At 46.1% G+C, this 24020-nt stretch overlaps 2 protein-coding genes across 4 annotated transcripts in view; one reads left to right on the forward strand and one right to left on the reverse strand.

Moving 5' to 3' along the window:
- Nucleotides 1–24020, forward strand: part of LOC144003720 (pyruvate carboxylase, mitochondrial-like) — a 131950-nt gene that overhangs the window by 72780 nt on the left and 35150 nt on the right. The gene's annotated exons all lie outside the window — the stretch shown is intronic.
- On the reverse strand, nt 420–23970 carry LOC144003843 (leucine-rich repeat and fibronectin type-III domain-containing protein 4). The gene is made up of 8 exons (XM_077500471.1): nt 23453–23970; nt 22031–22758; nt 12203–12799; nt 11964–12126; nt 11571–11741; nt 10810–10971; nt 9515–10243; nt 420–3166 (listed from the first exon to the last, which is right to left on the reverse strand). Exons 3-8 carry the CDS (start codon nt 12771–12773, stop codon nt 1849–1851), a joined length of 3114 nt encoding a protein of 1037 aa, XP_077356597.1. The 5' UTR covers nt 12774–12799; nt 22031–22758; nt 23453–23970; the 3' UTR covers nt 420–1848.

A 24020-nucleotide genomic window follows, 5' to 3' on the forward strand; every position in this document is an offset into this window, starting at 1 on the left:
TCAGGACTGGTCCGACTGGTCCTCGTGCGGAACGTGCTGATGCATCCTGAGTGGGCAGTTGCTCATGCGGCACACTGGAGGCCAGGACATCATGTCTCCGTCATGATGACTGTAAAGGTCACACAAGGTTTGTTTGGCTATGGGCGGACGTCCTCTATTAACGCTTGTTCTCGTTTGAGAGCATTACACTTTGGTGGGGGTTTTGTGTGTCTGCGTGAGCGTGCTTGTTACTCAGCATTTTGGATTAGTCAAATTGGGGCCGTGATTGTGCCTTTAGCTGAAAAAGCACACGTGAGTTTCAGCTAGGAAGAAATTATGGTGGTTCTCCTTTTTTAAGGTGGTTATACATAAGACAGTGATTAATTAACCCAATCACTCAGGCTCGTTAAATGTGTCTTCTGCATGTTCATGAGACAATGTTCCATACATATAATTTTTATTCATATCATGTCAAGAGAACAATATTGACTTTGGCAAAATGGGAAAAAAAAGCAAGGGAACAATTGTAATGTTTATGAATCTCTGTCTTTGTTTTGTGTTTTGCGTTTTTGATCTTGATCTTGTCAACAGACTTGTTCTCATTTTCTCGATTGTTTCTTCTGTTTTCTCTACTGTTTTTTTCTTGCCCAACATCATTCCCAGAATATTCTAAAGAGAAACACACAGTGCAACAAATACAGTTATTTCAATGTGTGTGTATATATATACAGTATATTCATATACCATATATATGTACTCTTTTTAACTTCACACTGATTGGAGTAGGAAGATATTTTTTGTTGTTGTCCCACTTGTAGTTTCAAGTCCAAAGTCATGAGGTTTGTGGCTTTCATTCTGTCCATCTTGTAATTCTTGCGCTCTGAAAACATTCACTATTTAGATGGAGATTCCGTGTGGCACAAATGAAGTAACAAAAAACAAAACCATACATCATACTGAATATATCTCACATTGGACATGGTCACTTTCAGCCCAAGCCGCAAAAATAGTGATTGATTCCGTGTAGTGTCGAAGCTTTTCAATCACAGACTCCTGTGTGTTGCGAAAACTAATGAAAAACCCCACATGGAACAGGAACAGAGGTGCTCGACTGCAAAACTCCGCACATAAACACACACAGGCACATTGACACACATCCTGTCCGTCATCCTTCTTTGCATGCACGCCCGAAGCAACAGAGCAGGTCCGTGTGGCCGGGAAAAGTTCCATCATCCGCCGCTGCCATTTTGTAATCCATATCGACTGCTTTGTAAGCCCGGTGTTGTTTAATAATGTCCATGCACCACTGTGCTCGTGCCGGCACGCATCGATTGATCATGGCCAGTGCACACGGCTCGGTATTTATGCTCCTATAATCCGAAGGCATGGCTGGCCAAAGTTCAGCCACAGAGGACGCATAAAAGTCACATTCTTTGTTTAGCCGAGTCCAAAAACAATTTTACAAAGTCCAGCCACATCTAAGTGTTTTTTTTTGTTTGTTTTTTCCCTCGCACTACCCCCTGCAATGTTGATCCAGTTATGTGATGGTACTTGATCCAGTGCAAACCTTTGTGTTGTTGTGTGGGATGCGGCAGATTCTATTAGTGTTGAGGCTTTTCTTGGATCCTCGCTGTACTCGAACCGTTCCCTGCGTCTTTGTTCTCATCTCACCTCTTCGATTGTTTACTTTTGTCTTCAGAGAACTTTAGTGTGACTGACTTTGATGATTTCAATGCCATAAACACCCCAAAGCTATTTACTCTCAAGGCGCAATAGATTTTTGTTTATTGAAATCAATTTCTGTCGCTCCTTTGTCTTGAGATACAATCTTCCTTCTGCCAATTGCAGTCTCTACCTTCTGCAAACATTCTACACAACACTTTCCTCCAGCTCTTCAGCGCCCCTTACATCCTTCCCTTTCTCCTTTACTCTGTCTCTTCCAGCACTCCCTCTCCCGATAGCGATCCCGGGGTTAGAGTTGGAGTTGGTGGTGTTGTAAGCGTGGATGTATCCACGTTGAAACTGGCATCGTGCCCCAAATGGGCCAGCGCTCTCGCCCTCGTCGCTAGCGGTGGAAGAGCCGGTGCTCGTGGTGGAGGCGCACTGCACCAGCATCCCGTGGAGCGACTGGCTCCGCCGGGTCCAGATCACGCTCAGCCGCTTGGCGTAACTGATGGCGCCGTAGCGTTTGGCCACAGTTGCGGCCGCGTCAGTTGCTAGGGCGACGGAGGAGCCCATGTCCAGTGAGTGGCGGCGTTTGCTGACTGTCCCGCAGGCGGGGCTGAGAGGGGAAATGGGCCTCTGATAAGCCTGAGAGGAGTTCCATTTGTCCCTGCCGGGGGAAGTAATCCTCCAGGCCAGCATATCGGAGTCTCTCAGGGGTGCTGCCAGGGAGAAGCTGGCACGGTTGGTCAGCTCTCGTTCCAGACGGGGTTTCGGGCCTTCCCTGAGGCGCGACTGGCGGGGCAGGGTAGATGATATGGAGGGCGAGTAGTCGAGCAGAGTTCTGTCACTTTCCGCGGTGTATGGCGGTGCTTTGTCCAGCTTCCTCTGCCGCACCACCAAGGCCATCTCGCCCCCTGTCCCCGCCATGGTGGAGACCACTCCCCCAGCCGAAAGAAACTGCTCCAGGTTGACCTTTGGCTTGAACCTTGGCTTTGGGGGGAGTTTTGGCGGTAGGGACGAAGCGGAATCTGTAGGTTCCTTGTCCTTTTCGCCCTCCCCTGTTCTCTTGGAAGGTAGACCATTAGGGAGGACCACCATCATCATGTCGCCAGAACCATTGGACTGGTAGCATCCACTGCTATCCCCTCCCTTATCCCGTGCAGCCACGCCACCCCCCTGACCACAAACCCCAACTCCTGCCTCTGCATTGCTGTTGTGACACAGGATGTGGTCAGAGTGCTCGCATACCCGATGACGAACCATCAGCGCAACAGTGAACACCAGGAGGGTGACCACCACCACGCCACCCACCAAGATGGTCAGCGTTCCTCCCAGGAAGTGAGCCTGCAGAGAGCTACAGGCGGGGTACACGTCCTTGGTGGAGAAGGTGGTGCAGCCCAGCACTTTTGTCGCTGCTAGCGCTGTGATGGAGTCATCAAAAATGGCCAGCACGCACAAGTTATAATCCACTCCTGAGACCAAGTTCTTCAACAGGAAGCGGTCACTGGTGGATGGTAGGATCCTGAAGAGGGCAAAACAAAAGGAAGGTTATAGTGCTTTGAACATTCACAACTGGTTGCAGTAAATAGAAGGCCTGCCATGTGGACTACTGTGGAGAGAAAATGTTAAGTTTTGAGAGTACCAGGGGCAAGCAGAGTGAAACAGCCCGCGAGTGACTATAGCACGAAGGGAAAATGAGGCTATTGATGAAGCGTGCGTCCAGGGAGCATGAAAAGAGAACTCTGTCTGCCTGCGTGTGCGAATGTGAGTGTGTGCATGCACTGCTTGCACTTGAAATGCCCGAAGAAGCAAACGTCAGGCCATTTTGTGGGCCTCTGCACTTCGTAAGAGGCCATTTTAGGTGCTAGCAAGATTACAGTAATGCTGAGGCGTTTTAGAGCTGTTGACAAAGTGTAATGTGTCAATGTATTGCTACAAGGCGGTGATGGTGTTGCCTACTGTAAATGTGGAATCAGCAAGTGCTTGTTTGGGCTCATATTCTTGGGGCTACCGGATTTAAGTGCTGCTTTCGATACAGTAGACCACCACATTTTATTAAATCGACTTAGAACCCTGGTGGGCATCTCTGGTACTGCTTTCAATTCTTTTTTTCTTTTTTTTTTTCCCTCACAAACCGCTAATTCTTTCCTCCAGAACCCATGGAATTAAATGTTCAATTTTAGGCCCAGTACTTTTTAATCTTTATATGCTTCCCCTTAGGGACGTCATCAAGCGACACAGTATCAGCTTCCACAGTTACTGATGATACGCAGCTGTACATTGCCGTGTCTCCTGCAACACGGGGCCTATTGATACCCTTTTCAACTGTATTTTAGATATTAAATCATGGCTGGCAAGGAATTTACTATAGCTCAACCAGGACAAAACAAATGTTTTAGTTATCGGCCCTGAAGGTAAGACCCTTTCAATTTTAAACCCTTACAATATGTGAAGAACTTGGACATCATTATTGACTCTGAGCTTAGTTTTATTCCTCTTCCTAGAAATGTAACTAAGATCGGTTTTACCAGAGTCTCTCTCAGGATAACACGGAGCTGCTGATGCCTGCTAATTATTATGATGATCTGCTCTCTGGTCTTCCTAAAAACAATATTACAAGGGCACAAGCACGTTAAACCAGTTTTAAAATCCCTCTTTTTATGTTGTACTTTGGATGTTTTAATTACACAGCACTTTGAGTTTCATTTTTAGGTATCAGAAGTGCTCAATAAAGTTTGATTTGATTTAAGGAGAACTTGTGTGAATGAGTTAATCATCTTTTTAAAGCACCCAAGCTAACAAACACACAGGGCGGTCCGTCGTGAACCATGTATTTATGTGTAGGATAATAGCATGGACATGTTTTGTGTTTGCGTGTGTAGGAGAGTGTAGCACAGCTCAAGTGTCCTTCGCTGGTGGGAATGACTTTGGCCTCCGCTCTCACCCTCTTGTGTGGGTAACCACGTTTGTGTTGTTGCTGAAAACGTGAATCCTTTTGCAGTGTTTTTTTTTTTTTTTTTTTCATCTGTCATTCGTCATGACTGCAGATGGCAATTTTGCATATACTTGTATGCATATGTACCCAATGAGTACTAATAAGCCCAAAAAGACTATCTTTACTGTGAAGCTTAAATGAAGTAAATCTATGCCAGACTGGGTCTAATCTGACTGGCCACACAGGGCTTCCTTGTTTAAAGCGGCCAGATGTCATTGAGTCTCCATAGATTGACATCTAATACTGACAAAAATCCACTTATGAACTCCTCCTACCCAGGGGAGCGACGTGCGTGTTGCCATGGCAAAGGTTCATTACTTGGCCCAATAGTGCAGCACTTGAAGTGAAAAGAATTGCCTCATGCGGCATCAGCTGGCATAGGTCACATGATTAACACAGTCGAGAAAAAGATGCCGCATAGTGAACATGAGGCGAGAAAGTGGCCGCCAAGTGGCTTTCCATGTCCAAAAAACATAAAAATACACGTGGAGGACTCTGCACCGCATTTGAAAGTCTTTACAAGTGCCGTTTGATTTGTATTCTGCACAACGCTGCCAGACTTGCGAATGTGTTTGCTGTGTGGATTAAAATAAGCGTCCCTGAATGCGATGCATGCAAAAGTGGGGCACATGGAAGCACGCATACACCTTGAGTGAATTCCTTTTCTTATCCAGCCGTTTACCACCCCTTTCATCGTTTTTTTTGAAATAATTTCCGGATAAATGTGCACTCTTGCCTGATTTTTACATTCCAACCTCTATCTTTGTCTCTCTGCCCCGCCTCTCACCTCCAAGCTGTTTGTACCGTGAGCCACAAATCCTTTTGGCATTCCTCGCCGGACGCTCCCTGACCTCGCACCTTCTCCCTCCGCCTTTTATTTTTCCCAGACATTGCGCTACATCTCCATTAGCTTCCGCTGTAACCGTGCGTACCATTATTTAACAACCAAGGTCACGTCTTTTCCCTTCTCTCCTCCCCACTTCTTTCGCCCTCTCTCCCCTTGCTGCTCCCTTTACCTTCATCTTATATTTCCTCCCTGTCCACTCCCACCGCCCTCCTCCTTTTATGAGACTATGAATCACTTGTATAAGCTTTTTCCACGTGAAAAGTACAGACACAATTCACTGAAATGTGCATACAATCCCATTACACGGCATTTTAACCAATTCACAAGTGGTATTGCACATACACCACCGTTACCTATGAGGTGACCCAAAATTTGTCGATTGATCGAGTGTGCTATTTATAGGTATTTATTTATTTATTTATTTATTTATGGCACTTGGTAACCACACATGTGCCCAAGTGTGCGCCCGCTTGTTTCAACGCTTCTAATTCTGGTTAATCCCTGCTAAAGCACACTGACACACACAAACACAGATGCCGGGAGAAAGGGAACTTGACGGGGAAACTTGGGGACAGGGGAGTGATTCTTAGTCGGAACTGGTGGCATGGAAACGAGTTATTATTAGTGCCCATGATTGTGGGAAAGGATGGCATATTATCCTCCATCGTGCTACTTGTTTGCTTCCCTCTGCACCACCAAGCAAGATGGCCGCGGAGGAGGAGGGGGGGGGACAACAGAACGATTATCTCCTCTCGCGCCTCACGTCTCGGCTGCCCTCATTTCCTCCTTTTGCATATCATGTTTGTTTACCCTTTCCTCCATGTTTGCGCTGGATTTCTGCGGCCTGTTTGGTCGCTTGTCTGCTGTCTGCCGCAATTGTGTCTGAGCTCTTCTTCTGCTCTCCTTTATCAGTCTCTCTGCCTATCTTCCAGCCACCCACCAGCCCCCACCTTTCTTCAAGATTCACATTCATTTTCCTTAGTCCATCCTTCTCATTCAAGCTTCCTTTCTAATCGCCTTGTGTGTTTACACATTTCAATCAAATGTAAAATGAAGAACCGTCTTATGGCCTCTTGCACTTGATGATTTCAAATTAATTGTATCGCCAACACATCCTTTCTTCTTCTCGTGTCTCCTTTCATCCCAGTTTCTCTGGCTTCCTGACACTACTTTTGTGTTGTTGCATGTTTTGCAGGCACATTGTCGCTGTTTTCTCAACAGTATTAAATAAGAGCCATACTGTGTTTACAATGCATAATGAGCGCCAGTCATACACCCCTACATTTTTTCCACTCGGCTTTTGTAATTCGCTTCTGGTTCGTGTCTGTCGGCTTCGCAGCATGTTTCCTCTCCAATGTATGTCAGCCTCTCTTTGTAACTGTGATCCACTTTCATTCTCGTTATTTCCTCGACTCTGCAGTCTTCCCTGCTCGCTTGTGATGGTTTCAAACTCGGATTGCTCAGCGGGAAGGCTGCTCCTGTTATGGCAGCACTTTAATAGCAAGAACGCTTCAGCCCCTCCACCCCCTTTTTTTCCCTGACTAAAAACTTTTGGCTAGAAAAGATGTCTGGAAGTATATGATGTAATGCAGGGGTGTCAAACTCATTTTAATTCAAGGGCCACTTTTACCGAAGTCTGATCTCAGTTTGACTGCGATCGAATAAGCTATAAATAACAGTTTTTCTTTCTTGGTACAAATAATTACAAGTAAATTCTGAAAATATTTCCAATTTTTTTCATTATTAACTTATTGCAGAGTAATCAGATATTTCTGAACAAAAATGAGGGATTTTTATTTTTTGCATCAAATCCTGAGTAACAGCCATATTTAAGAATGTCATTTAAGTGGTTGTACGTGTTCTGTACTCATGGGCCAGATTGGACCCCCTGACGTGCCAGTTAAGGCCCACGGGCCGTATGTTTGACACCCCTGATGTAAAGAAATCTCAGATCCATTTGAGGGGTCAAAATTTTGATTTCATTTCCAGCAGTCTCAGCAATTTGGCAAATTAAATCTGATGTCCAGTGGTTATCCCGCTCCAAAAGCATAGTGCTGGAATAAATTATTTTTTGTCTCGAAATAAGACACCTTGGTCACAGTAGCAGATGGTACCACGTGGGTGCATTTAAGTGGTGCCTCATTAACATGGCGGACATCCTCTCCCCCGTTGTGCGTCCTTCAGGTGGGATGCACCCGAAAGGAACCCAGTATTAAACCTGACTTTTTTGCAAGCACCCCCATGGTGTGGTCGTGTACCGCGGAGGCCGAGCTCCAGGATGCGGGCTCGGATGATCATGTCAGGCCCTGACAGCGTGAGCAGTTCCAAGCAGATGCCACGCGGTCGCCATCCCACCTGGCCCTGTCACACCACGCCGTCCAAATTAGACAGGCTGTGTCTCCAGTGCCACTGACCTTTTGAAGAAATGATTCAATCTGGCGGAAGTACCAAGTCCTCATTACGGGCACTGTAAAGCCATCGAATCCAGCTCATTTTTGATCCCTGAAATTGTGTATCGTACCGAACCAAGCAGGAGTTCTCAGCTTTGTCTGTCTATTCAGTCACCAGTTCAATTGTGGCAAAAACAACAATATAAAGAAGCAAAGTAATGGGAGCCTGTGCCTCGACTTTCCTCCCCTGCTCGCTGGTGCGATATTGCGGTCAGCACAGGCACGTTAATAGCATGATAGAAATCTATACCGGAGATCCCTAGCTCCATTGTGGTGTGCTTTCTTTCATATGCTTCCCTCATTTCTTTCTTTATCGCTCCTCAGAGGCCTGATTTGCCTGCTTCGGCTCTCAAAGTCTTCCGACACCTGGTCTTCTCGATAAGTCATTGGTATTTTTTTCTCACTCAATTTCTTTCTGGCAATCAAGCTCAAAAACAGAATTATGTTGCTGATTTGTGTGGGTCTCTCGCTTGCATGTTTTCAGCTTGCAATAAGAAAACACGCAACACTCAACTCATGCTCAACATTTCATCATGTATGGTCCTTTTGACTTGAAGAGCTAAATGCAACCTGGACTTAAGAAAACGAGAATGAAAAACAGTGGTCATTAATATGTAATCCAGCATCTGTTGCAGTCCATTTGTCAAGTAGCCTGACATGCGATCCATATTTTGCCATGAGCTTGCGTTTATGGAGAAAAGGCATATCCTTTTATGCAGTGAGCCTGTTTCTTCTATTATTAGAGTATTTGCCGTGGAGAAATTAGCACAGCTGATCAGCAAGGGAGCTCAGATCTCATTCAGTTCAATCATTTATTTAATTAGTTCTCCCTGCTTAATTGCTGTGCATGTGCTGATGGGAATGACGACGCTCCGCGTTTATTTATTTGTTATTTCTTTTTTTTTCTTTTGCTTATACTTGGCTTTATATTCTTTTTTGTATCTCTTCTCACCTCTTTGTTACCCCACATTTTTGTCAAGCAGCTGCTCTCCTCCCTCTCTATCTTTCATTACATCTTCCGCCGAGCCCCTGCTTTCATCCCAGATGTATTTTTCCATCTAACTCTATTTCACTGATGGATTTACTTCCCCTCCTGCTGCATTTTCCTAAAGGACCATTCAGCCCACCCATCTCTCTTAGCCTCGCCCTCACCCGCTTTCTTCCCTTTCAACAGTCCTCCCTTTCACTCTAATCTTTCCCGTGGGGATTTGTTTAGAGTCAATCTCAGATCTTCCCCTTCTTCCAAATTCCTCTGCGCCGTCCTCTAAAGTCTCATCCCGGTCCTAAAATCTGCCTCCGTCCATATATTCAAACTGAGCATCTCCTCCTCATTCATTATTTATACATGAGCCTCTTGGAAGCTATATTTCTACTTGCCCTTGTCAAAGCCTTCTCCATACTACTAACATTATCTCCTTAATACCTGAGGGACGCCTTACTTAGTCCCTGCATTAGTATACCTTATAATGTGCACAATGGTCATCCCCTTCCCTTGACGGTGAGTCATAGCAACAGCAGGCTATTAGCCAATATGTGAGACTTGAAATGAATGATTATCATGGCAAAAGTTGAACTGACCTGTAGATGAGGGTTTCATCGGCTGTGCAGTTGTATTGGATCTGATACATCCACACGACGTAAGCTTCGGACAAACGTCCCAAATCCCACCGGACCTGAGCTGAGGTGGACGTTATTCCTTGTACTCCAACTGTCCTCCTGTCTTCTTCGTCCCCGTCGTCATCCTCGGTAGCCCTGTCGTCAGCCCTTACCACTTCGGGCGTCCTGCCACTGTCACCCTCTTCATCTTCGGCGGCATCTTTTTTGCCGTCTTCGACGTCGCTTCCGCGCCCTACACCGTTTATTCCGCCGTTTTTCCCCGTGCTGATATCCGAGGATCCCGGATCGGTTCGTAAAATCCCATTGGTTACATTCCTGTTTTTATTGTTCACATTGTTATTCCCTGTGCTCCCACCTGCTCCACCCCGGTGAGGGAGGGGGATTATTTTCAAGTCTACAGTGGCAGTTGCTTCGCCCGCCGCGTTTATTGCGATGCATGTGTAAGCCCCGTCATCCCGGGCCACCGTCACTAAGATATCTAAAGTGCCGTTGTTGAAGGAGCTGGTCCGCGATGAGTTTGCAATGATGCGATCGTCTGGTGATACCCAGTGCACCACCGGCTCTGGGTCTCCGATGGCGCGGCACTTGAGGGTGGCCCTCTGGCCTTCCAGCACCCACAGCTTGTGAGTGTGGCGGGTGATGAGGGGGGGCTCACATGTAAACTCCTCTTCGGGAATTGACCAGAAATACCTGAGAAAAGAGCGGAAAAGCCGCATGAAAAAGTAAGCCAAGAAGATATTGATCATATACTTATATATATTTGTCTGACCTGTAATTTTTCACAAGTGTAGTTAACAGTTACTACAGTACAGTAAAAGATGATGCCAACAAATGCTCATTTCCCTCCTTAATACTTTGGTGGCACGGCGTCATTTTAATGACACGCTTAGGCTAGAATAAATGGAAGATAAATGTAGGGACGATGCCAAATAGCAGTGTAATGACTTTTACGGTGTTACATATCCATGAATTATGGTGCAGTCGCTGTATTACTATTAGCCGCACATTATCACTTAATTCACTTCTGAATACCTACAAGTTTGTGCTTCACTTCTAATTGTCCATTAAGGAAGCATAAGAATAGCAGCTGTGCGATTGCCTAGATACTCAAACACAGGCCAGGTGCAAACTAAAAGTTCTTTTTTTTTTTTTTTTTTTTTTTTTGCTTGCATGTGGCTGTTGGGAAAGATGCTGTTGACTAAGTCGATGACAGAATGAATCTACTGTAAGTAAAAGAGCAGGCTTGATCAAAGTACCTTCCAGCCAGGTGGATTGGCGTGGCACAGGTCTCCATGTCATCACTGCGGATAAGCCGTCGAAGCCACAGCAGTTCACAGTTGCAGTGCAGCGGATTTCCCCCGAAATTCAGACTAATGACAGCGTTGTAAGGGGTGGGGCTTATTGCACCTGTCTGTGATCTAGGAAGGTTACAAAATGTCATTTTGGTCAATAGCGGAAAATACAATCCACATAAAGGCACACGAGTGCCGCACAAAGGTAGTCACATTCGTTTGGATCTGTTATTTTTACTTTTTAATCATTCCGCACCAGGCCTTGCATTGCATTTACTGATCACCAACTTGTCTGCCAGAAAGAGAAATTGCTTAAATATCTCAGTCACGCTGAGTTCATTGAGTCTGTCACAGCTGCTATTTGCTAGACAGTTGGAGCTCAGTAGTTGTTTTACTTGCCGTCGATATTCTCAAGAAGGTAAAGTGTTGCCTGTCTATAAATGTGATCTGTAGACTTGTGAGGGCCTCACTTAGTCACCCTGAAGCCACTTACGGCTCTGCAACACACAATCTAGAACAATCCGATGCTTCAGTCATGTATGCGAAATGGAATGAGGACAGCAGATTTTGCTAATCCCTCACTTGAACAGCTGGCTCACATGTTCTTGTCTGTGTAGCTCTGTGGTACAACAATAGTGAATAATCTGACAATTAAGAGTTTGTAGCGTAATGTTTTGTCGAATCTCTCTCTTTAAGCACCATGAAGGAATAATGTTGTGCTCTACCTTGCAAAGAGGGGGTCAGGTGGCAGGGTCCTGAGCCGGTTGGAGGTCATATCCAGCCTGGCGAGCTTGTATAACTCTCCAAAGACTCCCTCTGCGATGTGGTCTATGAGGTTGTGGTCCAGGTTCATGGTATGCAGACTGGCCATGTTTTGAATGGACTCCCATGGTACCCTGTTGAAATCAGAGGATTGTTGAGCACCGATGACAATCAGTCATTTTCTGTACTCTTCGTCACAGCTGTGATGATAGATTTGGAACTCTTGATTGTCAATGACTTATCTGAAGTTCACTCGTAACTTGTAATTTTGGATTTGGATGAAGTGACAGCTAGTACTGGAAAAACTGGGGCACTTTTAAGTCAAGGTACCACTGTACTTTATTTTTAGAACTTACTTTCGAAGGTTGTTGTAGGACATGTCGAGATCCTCTAATGTGAGTAAGAAGTCGTCAAACGCCTGCACTGACACTTTGACCAACTGATTGTTATTGACAATCAGATGTTGTAGATTCACCAACCCCGCCAGGTCCCTGGGGCCCACTATCGTTAAACGATTACCTGGAAAGACAAGAATAACGTCAGGTGATGGTTACAGTTGGTGTTATTGTCAATTAGTGGTTCAAATGCTATTCACCGTCGAGATGCAAAGAACGTAGACTCTCCAGATCCGCAAAGGCCATCGGTCGAATCAGGTGGATGGTATTTCTGGACAGAGTCAAATCAACCAGTCCGGTCATGTTGACAAAGTCACTTCCTCCAACTTCGGTGATGAAGTTGTCAGCCAGCCGCAATTCGACGGTACGCCGGTCAACGTGCGGGGGCACAAACAGCAGACCCTTGTCAGCACACAGCGTGCTGAGCGATTCAGAAAGGTTCCGACACACACAGTGGAAAGGACAGGCCGACACGACGCCCCACGTCTCCCCTGCTCCAATCAGAGAGGGCAGCAGGCAGCATGTGACCAGGGTCAGCCAGTGAAAAGCCGGGAATTGAACACCGCTTGGAAGTGTCCTCTTTGAGGCTCCCAAGCAGGCGCAGGGGATGACATGGGGTGAGGAGGGCAAAGATGAGATGAGATGGGCGGCGTGAGGAAGCGAGAGGATGGATGCTGCGTAGGTGTAACGTTTTGCCTGTCGATCAGGGTGGGGATGTGTGTGAGGCAGGTGCTTCTGTCTGCTGGGGTTTAGGGTTGGGGGGGCAGGCATGGTAGAAAGCCAGGCTATCCACAGACCTAAAGTAAGAGAAAAAGAAGGCACATTTATTAGGAGTTGTACTTCTTGACCTGTAGCTTTCAAAATCAGCCACATTCTGACCATATGTACATATGTACATGTCTACACTGTTAAGCAGCCCCATTTACTTTTCCGCCAGTACTGCCTTGAAATACCACCCCACAAGGCTGAACACAGCCAGTCCCCATGGTAACAGTTACCTAGAAACCTGTAAGAGAGGATTAGGCATGTGTTTTATCATGGGACAGTTTCTTAAGGCTGCGGGTCAGGGAATTGAATTGGGTCACCAGCCTTATCTGCCTCAATTGTACATCAAAATAACAACAATTGGTTCTGTTCACACTTGATATTGCAGCGTATGTTGTGACAAGGTGTAGAGATGAGTCACTGAAGGTGATTGTCATGCATATGGGTTGCCTTAGCAACATGGATTCAGAGGGGGACAGTGAGTGTTAGTAACAGGCAGAAGTAGCATGCATTCAGAAGTCACTCAATGCCACTTTTAGACTTTAGACTGCAGCCATCATGTAGTCAACCTAAGCATTTAATGTTGCCGCCACCATATTTCAGAATTATGATTAATCCAGAATGACTATCAAGATGACCGTTACATGTGAGGAGTAGAAATATGCTCCATGTTGATCTACCATTCATTTTCTCCTTCTGCGCTACCTCAGATCAAATCGTTCTGCTTTCACATACTCTTACAACTTGGGAACTGAATTGTACATTTTTGTCTGTCAAAAGTACTTCCAATAATTTGATAGTACCTTAGGGGACTGAAATTGACTCCCTCTTTTTTTGCAGCGTGCCATCACTCTTTGTCATCTATTCTCTTGGTGAAGTGCTGCTCCCTGTGTTTTCCATCTTGCTCACTTGGCTCCATCTCGAACCCATTGTGCCTGTAGCGGTGCTGTAACTTTCTACAATTTCCTTGTCTTATTCCCACAATCTGTTCCCCACTGTCTCGTCTGCCCTTGAGGCAACCCGAGGATGGCAGCGTTATCAGTCACAGCTCTGCCTCGCCACGTCCTTTCGTCTCTTGCTAATCTTTTGTACGCCGTGCCTCCTCGCTTGCCACCTCCTTTCAGGTTCGAGCCGCACGCACCTTTGCACCTGCAATATTCAACCCTCCTCCGGCGTCATCACTTTGTGACCCTTCTCTTTTGGTGGCAGCCTTTGTGTCTGCAGCAGTGCGGGCCCACGGCGCTGCCGGACACAATGGCAGGCATACAATGATCGATGTGACCCTCTGAGAGACGCTTGGCTCTGAGAGACGCTTGACTCTTTGTCCCATTTATTTGCACTGCTGTCGTTTGCCACCTCCACTTCTATGTCCTTCCAGCAACCCACGTTCATCACTCTACTAATTGATTTTCTGTGGGTGTTGAGCAGTGTTGGGCTGTACATTTGGTACTTGGGCATTACCAAGTCTAGGGACTTCCAACAGAATAAGGACCCCCAAAACAGATAAGCACCCAAAAGTGGCAAAGAGCAAGACATTGACTATTCTGAACTGGCCTTCATTAAACCCTGATCTAAATCCAATTGACCAATTGAAAGCAATGACTGACTTTAGTTCATTATTATTTTCAGTTTCACATATTTCAGCTAAAATTGCAGAGGTTTTTATTTATAGTAGTGGTTCTTAACGTTGTTAGAGGTACTGAACCCCACCTGTTTCCTATGTGCATTCACCGGACCCTTCTGCATTGATTTTATTTTTATTTATTCATTTTTGTTTAAATTCAAGACATAGGTATAGGGTTTACAGGTGAACAAAATGAACAGGGAGAGTAGGCTTTTCATCAAATCTGTGCTACTCTTCACCATGAATTTTTGTATTCCGCATCTCCATGCCCCTTAAGGAAGATTTCCGTTAGTTTTGCTAGATAGCTACTTGTGCTGGACTCGAATTGCTCTATTTGGCAATGCAAATCTTGCAGTTAAGATGTTGACTCCAATCATTCAACTCAACTGTGTATTTATAGAGCACTTTAAAGCAACCACCTCTGTTTTCTTAAGATGGAACCCAGGGGCAGCAGATACAATAAAAACAGTAGAGGCCCCAGAATTGAACCTTGTGGTACACCATACATTACACATCTTAATTCAAGTCAGTGATGGCCAAGCGGGGTGGATCATCACGAATCATTTGAGTCGGGTGTGTCTTGACCTCCGCCGAACCCCTGAGACTTACTTACTGAACGCCTGGGTTCAATTGAACCCAGGTTAAGAACAACTGCTTTATAGAAAGGGCACACATTTGACCAGTGTAAGTCCACTGTACTAGTGACCACGGCAGTCCACTGTGTTCCATTATGTGTTTTTCTGCATTACATCTATTTTGGTCAATGTCTCGCTTGTGCTACCCTGCACGAACCCACAAAATAATCGCAACGGTACAAAAATAGTCTTCAGAACCACCGTGTTGACATATGACTCACAGCTGCGAGGATTGAACCTTCTCCAACTGAACTCCCGACTTCCCTAAATGTTCCTTTTCCAGTTCCCACTCCTGCTCTGGCAACTTAAGAGGTCAAATTGGGCTAGAGTAAAGTCATTAGCTTATTTCCCTCTTAAAGCTTGTCAGTGCAAAATTTGAACCCAACCCATGCAATTAAAAGGGGCTCGGGGCTTTAGTTCAAAGTATAAAGTGCTTGTTTTTTCCACATAGCAGACCTATTGCACTTTAGGACTTCATTTCCTTTCGGCCTCAGTCTGTAATCCCCCACTGAGGACTATAAATGTCAAGACCTCATTAAATGCCAACTACAATTTATAACCTTAAAACACATTGTCTATGTATGCGTGTGTGTGTGTGTGTGTGTGTGTGTGTGTGTTTATATTTGCATGTGTATTCGCTCATCAAGCCATCCTTTAGAGGAGCCACCGTGGCCTTCCTAAATGCCACCGGTCCCTAATGGACTCAAATTGGGGAGTGCTTCGGTATTGATAAACCTGAAGGCTTGGTATTAGCTCCCACAAGCCACTTATCGTAATCCACAGATCTGGCAATAAAAGGGCTCGAGATGAAGAAGCGATACGTTCACGTGCACAAACACGCAAAAGGCAGGGATAAAGTGGAGTCAAAGAGAGGAATTCTTTCAATCACACAATGCCCTCAATATTAATTGTGCGTTTGCATGCACCACAACAGTCTCCCACACAGTCGTAATTATAGTGAGGCCGACAGATACTCTCTCGCTCTCTTTCTCCCCCCTCTCTCTCCGTCTCGCTCTTTCTCTTTTTCTCTGGGCGAGGAAGAACACAACACCCACGTAGCCTCTTGTTGTGGCAGTCGTGTGCATGGAAGCCTACTCATCCTTTTGATACTATCACTTCTTTGTCTCTCTCCTGTCAAATGTATGTCTCCTTCTAGTCATGTGCAATGTATAGATAGCACAGCAGTGCGGATTGTGGAGACTGGTCATAAACGAGGGCCCAAAATGGAGGCTAACTGCAGGTAAAGAAGCGAGACATGAAGAAAGAAGGGTCTGTTTCAAGGCAGGGAAGCGATGAGCATTCAGCCAGTGTCATTAAGCAGATGGGCAGAGAAATATGTAAAGACGATAAACAGGTGAAGGCCGCCATCCATCACTGTCGCAGCGAGAGAAGGAGGAAGCACGGAGGCGATTTGATTAGGGAGATGGAGAGCTGTGCTAGAAATGAGTTTGTGGGAGGAGCCCAGAGACGCCGTCAAGGAGGCATCGCTGCAGGTGAAAGTCTGATTACAGTGGCGGGGGCACACCCTGGATCCGTGGCACTTGTCTGCTCACAGCATGGCCCCGAGTTAATGAGTGTACTTCCTCAAAAATACCGACTCATTCCTCCAAAGGCTGTACCGAGAGAAACGCGACCTCATCTTTGCATCCGCCTGTGTTTGTTTGTTGAAAAAAGCAATTAAGTGCTGTTGTATTCTGAGAACATCACAACATGTCATTGCCAATTTCCCCATTCTGTTGGAAAATGGCCACCTCTATAGCGCTCGTGGAATGAAGACCATTTAGTTTTTGTGTTTAACTGCTCTTCGATGTCAGGGATAGCAAGGCACTGCCGTCTGGTGTCTGCTGTCATATAAGTGCTTTGAAGTGCAGCCTTTTTAAGCGCAGGTCGACTTTTTTATTGCCGAGATAAGTGCGGAAACCAATGTTACATGGCGTTCAATCTTCTCTGTTTGATGACTGGAAATGCCGCACTGAGAGAGGCATTGTGATATTTGAAAATAGGCAGCGTGATTTCTTACCGCAGGCTGTGAACTGTTGAGCCACGACTTGTGGATAAGAAGTTTAGGAATTGAAAATAAATTTGTCTTCTAAATTTGACGCAGAGAAAAGTCTTGTTAAAAGGATCTTCAGTCTTCTCTCCGTGATGTGCGTGCACTCACTGCCGACAACGAGGCACTCCATACCAGGCGCACCAGCCTGAAACCTTGGTCCATGTGCTGGTTGTCAGGTCGGACTTAAAAATAATAAATAAATAAATAAATAAATAAATAAATAAGTAATCTACCTTCTCCCCATGACATGCGCACACTCGTGGCAAGCAACAGGGCGCTCTAAAACTACCCAAAGCCCTGCTCCATATGCTGGCTGTCAGATCTGATGTAAAAAAAAAAGAAAAGAAAAATAACAAATAAATAATAATCTGCCTTCTCGTGACACGTGTGCACACGTGTCAATCAATGTGGCGCTCTAAATCGGGCATACCCGCATGGATCTTTAAACATGTATGATGTAAAATACATCTCTAAATTCTCTTGCCAGAGATTTTAAGTAGATCGCATATTCACCTCATATATGGAGAAGCAGTTTGTAGAGTATGTGCTTGTTCCCTAAATTGGTAGGTGCCATTACAGGAAGTGTTCATTTGTCTTCATTGCACGCCATTTTGTTTTCAGTCTAACGCTGAAGGTGACCTTGGTGTCGTCTCCCTCGTTACTTCTCGACCAGAAAGTTTCTGGGATTGTGAAATGTTTGCTTCTCCCCCGTCTTTGCCGCCGGTTCCTTCCTCTTGGAAAGTGTACGCGGCTCGCGGGGGATTCCACTTTGTGTTCTGATGATAAACTGAAGTGGCAAACAACAGAGGTGACAGTGATTTTCTTTGGCACTCTGTTGGCTCACACAGAACTTTACATGATCTGGAATGAAAAGCTCCCGTTTCTCTTATGCCCTCTACGCTGCCTCTATTAGTATGAGGCTCACTGTGTGCACGCATGTGTGTGTGTGTTTGCACAGGTTAGCTCTAACACAGAGGTTTTTTTTTCCCCCCTCCCTTTGTAATGCGTCACTGTCACTGACTGACTGCAAAGTAGCATGTCAGTGTTATCTGTCAGCAAAGCCCTCGTGTAAACATCTGTAAGACTCGAAGGCAGCTAAGCGGCAAAACGACGGGCACAGTCGAGCCCTGGAACTTGAGTTGTGCCGAAATACTCGAGCGCAGAAATGTTAAGTTGGTGTCATTTTTCACTGGTTGTGAGCTTGTCACTGGTGCCACTGAGTGGACTCGATATTGTTTCGCTTTTACTCCAGATGGTAAGAGTGCAAGCGTATCAGATTGGATTGCACACTAGCATGGTTTAGGTTAGGGGCTAATAAAAGGCTGTAATTAGCATATGATGTTTTTTTTTTAATGTGCATACCATATTGGACTACTTGGGATGTGAGTGTGGACTATACTGCACTGTACACATGAAAGACTTCCCTTGCTGAAATGAATTAACCCTTCAAAGTGTGTTTCATTATTTTTTTTCTCCACGCTGTGGGCTCCAGTCTTGGGAAATAATTATTCCAATACATTGTAGTCCTCCACACGCTGTTCCACATGCCCACTCCCAAAGTTGCAGACGCACCACAACGGGGACGCACTTGTGCCGACGTTCGTAAATTCCCATTTGCATGACACGTGGTGCTGAAGTAACTGACCTGCAACTGTGGCTGCACATTATGCACTTGCACTACATTGCTCTTTTTTTTTTTTTTGTATCCTCTTCCTCCCTGATGCAACCCTGTTGTCACTGCACTGCCGCATTGGCTGTCAATATTTTTGATATTGACTTTCTTCTTCTGTTAAAAGCCATTTTGTGTACATAGATTAGCTGAAAGCCAGAAATCAAGCTAATCCAGCGCAACTTGTGATCCGCTCGCTCACGCTCAATCGGACCCCCCGCAGGGCCAATTTTATGGACCCTGATTTGCTGACAGCACAACTTGTTTGCAGCTTGACAAAAGTAAATCTGAGTGTGTTTGTGTGCGAATGCTGTGTGTGCGTGTGCGTGCGTAATGATTCTGCTGGCTTCTGCGCTTTGTGAGGGGGAAATCTTCAGAAAGTCGAATGATTATCCAATCAGCACTCCGCTTCCACCCCACTCGGTCGATAACATGTCAACCAGGCCCGTTGATCACGGTGACAAATATATTGACTATAATGCTACACCCACACACACGCACGCACACACACGCACGGCACGCGCAATCACGGAGTAAACCCCATTTCTATGTTCTTCCTGCGGCAAGAAGGATTACATCAGATTAGATTTCAACTCCACTCACTTTACAATAAGCAACATTTTGTCAAATTGGATTAGTCTAAAAAGAGTCAAGCTAATCATCAAAGAGAATGACACCCTGCCTATTTAAAACAACTTAGTCTTCCATTCCCCTATCTTAATGCTAATGCTAATGTGTGACACCAGGGAACATGATTTTAAAAAGTGTAATTGCACATCCACTACAGTAGGTGGCAGTGGTGCTCTCATTGTCAGAGAGTGTGCAAGGAGTATTGGCTTCTCTACAGAAGTGTACTGAGAACAATTTTATCAACTATGACTATTGATATTTTAATCAAATGACGGCTGTAAACTAAAAACTGTATTCAGTTATAAAATGGGACAATAGTTCCTTTCCTCAATTGTCTAATTTTGCACCCATGTCACTCACCACCCACCAGACCCCTCCAGCCTCACAGTCGCCCGCTTTCTTTAATCGCGCCCTCCCAAAGCAGCCCTCCGTCTGTCACCCACGGTTGCCGTGGTGACAGTTTCTTCTGCTCATCAGGCGCCTGTTGTGCCTAAACAGACTGTTAACATTTTAATTACTCATCCTCTCGACCTCGCCGCAGTAAAACAAACCAGCCCATCGTGTTCGCTTAGCTCTGCTTTTGCTTCTGAATAAACCAGTTACCCAAGCGTTCCCGCTTTCCCCGCTCCGACTAAATCTTCCGTTCACATGCCCCGGCTGCCATTTCCTCCCCTCTTGCTCGTCTCCTCCTCCATTCACTCGCCAGTCTGCTCATTTTGACAGCAAGCGTCCCCATCTGCTGGCGTCTCGGAATGGCAGACGCCCTCGCCAACAGTGACGAGATAATTGAAGGAATGACAAATGCTTCCACCGCTCCAGCCATATGACGCGTAGCCCTGCATTCGCACAAATGTATCGCCAGCGGGGAAGCAAAGCCAATTAGCGTTTGCTGTGCATTTACGCAAAAGTTCTTTTGTTTGAATGAGCCTGCAATATAGCTGAAACGCCAATGAAACCGAGTCTAACATAAAGCTCAGCCAAGGCCAAGAAATGGATTGAGTACTGACTGGTGCACCTTCACAAATAGCTGCCTCCTACATACTGAATAGCTTAACGTTGTCCTATAGATTCATACGTGACTCAAACAACAAGATACCAGAATGTACCATGACTTACAAGTGTCAAAAAGACATCCAGTCAAGAATTTCTGGTGTGGCTGCAGTATAAGACAGTTATGCTGTTCATTGAGATGTCTCAGCTCCTTACATCACGTCAGTACGGCACTAATATTAGTGGTTCTTCGCAGAGGATAAAGAATACGACTGTTTTCTGTTATCTGGCTACATGTCTTGTTTGGTTCTAATTAGCATTAGAATTAAGTCAGTGGGACTGAAACGCGGAGCTATGTGGTGTTTTTAAATACATAAGGTGTTGTTTACATTATTTTGATCTCTCAACTGTGAGTGGCAATGAACAGCTGTATTCTGTTGTTTTAGCTGGGTAGCATCTGCCTCCAGAGCATTCCATGATCCTTTTGGGGTCACACATGACAAATGGTTGCCAATGTTTTTAGTCGGAAGGAAGGCTAAACAATTGATCAAATTCCAATCAACATCACAATTTAGTCAAATGCATTTTTTTAATCAGAAAATTAGACTTTATTTCGTTATATATGTGATGCATATTAATTTGTGTGTGTTTTAATAATACACATGAAAAGCAAAAATAATTGTGCATTAAATCGCAATCGCAAAATTGAAGGAGAAAAAAAAAGTCCCAATTATCTTATTTTTCAAAATTGTTCATCCCTAGTCAGGCGCACCAGTAGATAATGACTGCCATCCTTCATGTCTTTGTCTGCTCTCCTCATTCATCTTACTATAATGTCACTCATCAAAATGTCTGTAAATGAATCACTGTTATTACACTCCCATCAATAAATCCCTCATCACTATATTTTTTTCCTCCTCTTTTTTTCGCTGACCTCTTAGTCCTCATCATGTTGCGCCAACCTTCTCCCTTTTCATTCTCTCTGCATTATCTCCTCTCCCTTGCTCTCTCCATGTCTCGCGGCCCTCTTATCCTCCCATACATCCACTCAGTCAGTTTCCTGTGTCAGCAGGCCAAATAAGTGCAAGTGTGTGTGTGTGTGTGTGTGCGCGCATGTGCGTGTGTGTGCACGCTTATGTAAAACCCCTCAGAGGTTGCCTCCCAGAGCCCCAAATCCCTGCACGGCGACACCCAAACGACACGCCATGCGAGATTACATTGAAGTTTGGGAGTAAGTGATACAGGATCTGGCGCGCACACGCACGCTTGCACACTGGAGGTGGGGGATGTTCTCATGGGAAAAAAGCATGAAAACCCTCAATTAGAGGTGTTAATGGATGGAATTTGAAATGAAAAGCTAAAAATAACCTGCATGCGTGTGTGCGTGCACTGACATTTCCCTCTTATGTTGTTACCAAGACACATCTGTTTATTATTTATAGGCCCAGTCTGTGTTTGTGAGACAGAACATAGAGTTCCTTCGCTACCCGGCGCACTGACGTGCTCAATGATTCAGCACAAGTGAGCTAAATGTGCATGCGTCGATTCCCCTTTACTGGGCCGATAGGTGTCTCCTATGTAGGTGTGTGGGTGTGTGTGTGTGTGTGTGTGTGTGTGTGTGTGTGGTTGTGAGAGGGGTTGGGGGTGTTACTTGGAGCTTACCTTTCCTGTCTGTGCTTAACAATTGGAATCAGCTCCACATGTTGGCCAGGTGGTTGTTTGTGTGTGTGTGAGTGTGTGACACTCCCAGGTGCTTTGCGCTGCTTGTGTGTGAGGGGGATGGGGGGGGGAGTTCAGTAAGCTTTCGTGTATTTGAGTTTAAACCCGTCCTGGTCCCCCCACACCACACGCATCAAAAGATACGTGAAAGCCAGCCAGGTTTGAGAAATTCCACAATATCCTCTTAAGCTTCGACAGCGGGAGAGAGAAGCTGGAAAACTCCGAATTACTCGCCCAATCCTAGCCCGTTATTCCGAGATGGAGACCTCAGTTTGAAGAATGGGGCGGGGAAAAAAAAAAAATCCAAGAATCCACTTTGCTTTAAATCCTCTTAAAGGCCTTTTTGATACGACTTCCTTGTGGCTGCATTGGATGTCTATTTCTTAAAGGCTTCAGTTCTGCCAGGATTGGAATCCAAACGGCAGCGAGGTTTCTCTCTCTTCCCGGCCTGCGCATCCTCACGCATCCCGGCCGTCGCCTTGGTTATTTATTCATCGCGTTGTCGGGCTCCATCCCTCACACATCGACGTGCTCTTTCTCGCCCCACTTAGTTCCTGGAACGACTTCCGGGGAGCGTCAACGGCGTTCTCCTTTGCACTAGGCGACCCCCCCGCCGCATTTGTCGGCTGGTGACTCGGTGACCTTGGCGAGAGGGCGTGATAGGGCGAGACCTACGAGAGAAGAGAGAGAAATAAGCGTGTCCTGTTGTTGTGACACCTCGCTCCATGCCCCCCGCCCCCCCTTTCAGAACGGCGCCCGTCTATCATCCGCTCCTTCCTGATGGCGGCGGTAAATCCTCCCTCGCTCCTTGGCAGCCTGTCTCCAGTACCTGGCTGTCAAGAGGCGATCAATAGTCCTGGGACCCCCTTAACGTGTCTCTGCAGGCTGCCCTGGCGTCTCTCTGCACGGCGAAACACGAGTGCACAAAGTAGCGCATTGATACACACACACACGGACACACATGGGCGGGCTAATGAAACAACCGGCCTATTGATCGGCGCTGTGAATGTCAGACAGTTCAAAAGTCCGCCTGCTCGACTCTGGCCTGTCAATCATCTCCGACACCTCGAAGAAGTCGATTTCGTGATCATTTTGCGTTTTAAGCCGCACTCTCACTCATACTGCCTTTGTGGCTCAGATGTTGCCTACCATTTGCATCCCGCATTCTATATGCGGTGTTCTCACCCTGCATAGACATGCGGATTTAGACTCTTTTTTTTTTTTTCTTTCTTTCTTTTTCCCTCCCCCCCACCTCTCCCCACCCGAAAAAAGGTGTTTATTTGCCACTTCAAAAGCCTTTTGCCTGCATTCATCCCCTTTCTGCTGCTTTCACGCACCCCCAGATGAAAAGGTGGAATTACTCACCTTGTTTTCCCAACCATTCCACCTGCGCCCACCGAAGCCGTCACATCTCCATCTTGGCGACACGCTCGCGCTCCTTCAACTCGGCGGCGGAACAACACCCATCGCTCTCTCCCTCCCTCTGCCCCCCTTCTTCTCTCCCCTCCTCTTCGCCGTCACTCTCTCTCCCTTCTCTCCCCTCCCGTCGGCCGCCCCCTGGCTGGCTCGCCCTCGACAGCTGCGGCGCTCTGTCTGCCTCCTCTGTCGCTCTTCGGTCGAGCTGCAGGCTGATTGAAATTTAAGTCGTGTTAATCCCAGAGTACAGGTAGTGAATGAAGGAGAAAGAGACGGCGAGGGCGGAAAAACGCCGCTTGTATTCCATAGAGTGTCCGCTTCCTGCGGGTTTCCCTCCCCGCAGTCATCTGCTTCACTTGTTTCGACTCGTCCGTATGTTTTTGTGGCGCCTGAGAAGGAAGGGAAGATGGGACTGAGGTCTTTCTATGCTGGCGCCGATTTGTGACAGAGCGCGAGTGAGAGAGAGAGAGAGAGATGTGGAGCCGGAGTGATGAAGTGAGGGGGTGCAGACATGAGG

The sequence above is a fragment of the Festucalex cinctus genome, chromosome 16 (genome assembly GCF_051991245.1).
Source record: "Festucalex cinctus isolate MCC-2025b chromosome 16, RoL_Fcin_1.0, whole genome shotgun sequence".
Taxonomy (NCBI): domain Eukaryota; kingdom Metazoa; phylum Chordata; class Actinopteri; order Syngnathiformes; family Syngnathidae; genus Festucalex; species Festucalex cinctus.